Source organism: Hyaena hyaena, unplaced genomic scaffold (assembly GCF_003009895.1).
Source record: "Hyaena hyaena isolate Hyena2069 unplaced genomic scaffold, ASM300989v1 scaffold_5344, whole genome shotgun sequence".
NCBI lineage: Eukaryota > Metazoa > Chordata > Mammalia > Carnivora > Hyaenidae > Hyaena > Hyaena hyaena.
Window position 1 is genome coordinate 1 of NW_024085930.1, and position 1,116 is coordinate 1,116.

General features: G+C 63.6%; 1 protein-coding gene across 1 annotated transcript; it reads right to left on the minus strand.

Moving 5' to 3' along the window:
* Positions 1-184: 184 nt before the first annotated feature.
* LOC120227824 (E3 ubiquitin-protein ligase RNF213-like) lies at positions 185-824 on the minus strand (the record flags this gene model as incomplete). Its single annotated transcript, XM_039225838.1, has 2 exons — positions 185-375; positions 614-824. Coding segments are annotated over 2 exons (402 nt in total), but the record flags the coding sequence as incomplete, so codon positions are not given.
* Positions 825-1,116: the final 292 nt, after the last annotated feature.

Here is a 1,116-nt window from a genome sequence, read left to right on the forward strand (position 1 = left end):
GGGGGCCGCGGAGGCACCGGGAGCCAGGCCAGCCGCACGGGGGGGGACACCGTCGGGGGGGGGCCGCGGAGGCACCGGGGACCAGGCCAGCCGCACGGGGGGGGGACACCGTTGGGGGGGGCCGCGGAGGCACCGGGGACCAGGCCAGCCATGCGGGGGGATGGGGGGGGCGAACACCGCTCACCTGCTGCTCCAGGACCGCCTGGGGGAACAGCCAGCGCGCCGGGTGGCCGGGTCTGGAGAGGCGCTGCACGAACTCCATGCCCCGCAGGCTGGTGAGCTTCCGCACCAGGTACACCCGGTACCAGTCGTTTCTCACCTGCCTGCAGAAGCGCTCTACCTGCCGGAGGTAACGCTGCTTGTCCTCGGCCACCTCTGCAGAGCGCGAGAGCCAGGGGTCAGGGCCCGGCGGCCGGCACCCTCGCCACTCGCCCGCCCGCCCAGGACTCGGAGCCGGGCGTGGAAGGCACGGGCCCCTGCAGCTCCCGTATGACACCGATCCAGAAGAAAGGCGACATTGTGCAGACCAGGATGGCTCTGAGAACCGGCTTCCCGTATTTCTACAGAGCCAGTCCCTGAGCCTGGGGTGGACAGGGGTGCGCGTAAGACCTGCCTGAGCCCTCCTGGAGCCCGGAGAGGAGGTCAGATGCCCTGTCGAGACAGAGGCGGATCCTGGCCATCTCCTGCAGGTACTCCACCGAGGCCTCCGTGACGGGCTCGGGGCCGTGCCGCACTGAGTAGGTCTCCAGGAAGACCCCTTCCTCTCTCAGGTGCTTCTGTCCCTCAGTGGCAGAGAGGGCGCTAAACTTCTCGTAGAGGGAATCCTAGGGAACAGAGAACCAGAAAAAAAAAAAAAAGGATTTAAAAAAAATTTTTTTTTTTAATATTTTTAATGTTTTATTTATTTCTGAGAGAGAGAAAGAGAGACAGTATGAGCAGGGGAGGGTCAGAGAGAGAGGGAGACACAGAATCTGAAACAGGCTCCAGGCTCTGGGCTGGCAGTCAGCACAGAGCCCGACGTGGGGCTCGAACCCACGAACCGTGAGATCATGACCTGGGCTGAAGTTGCCGGCTTAGCCACCTGAGCCCCCCAGGCGCCCCAAAAAAAGGATTTTT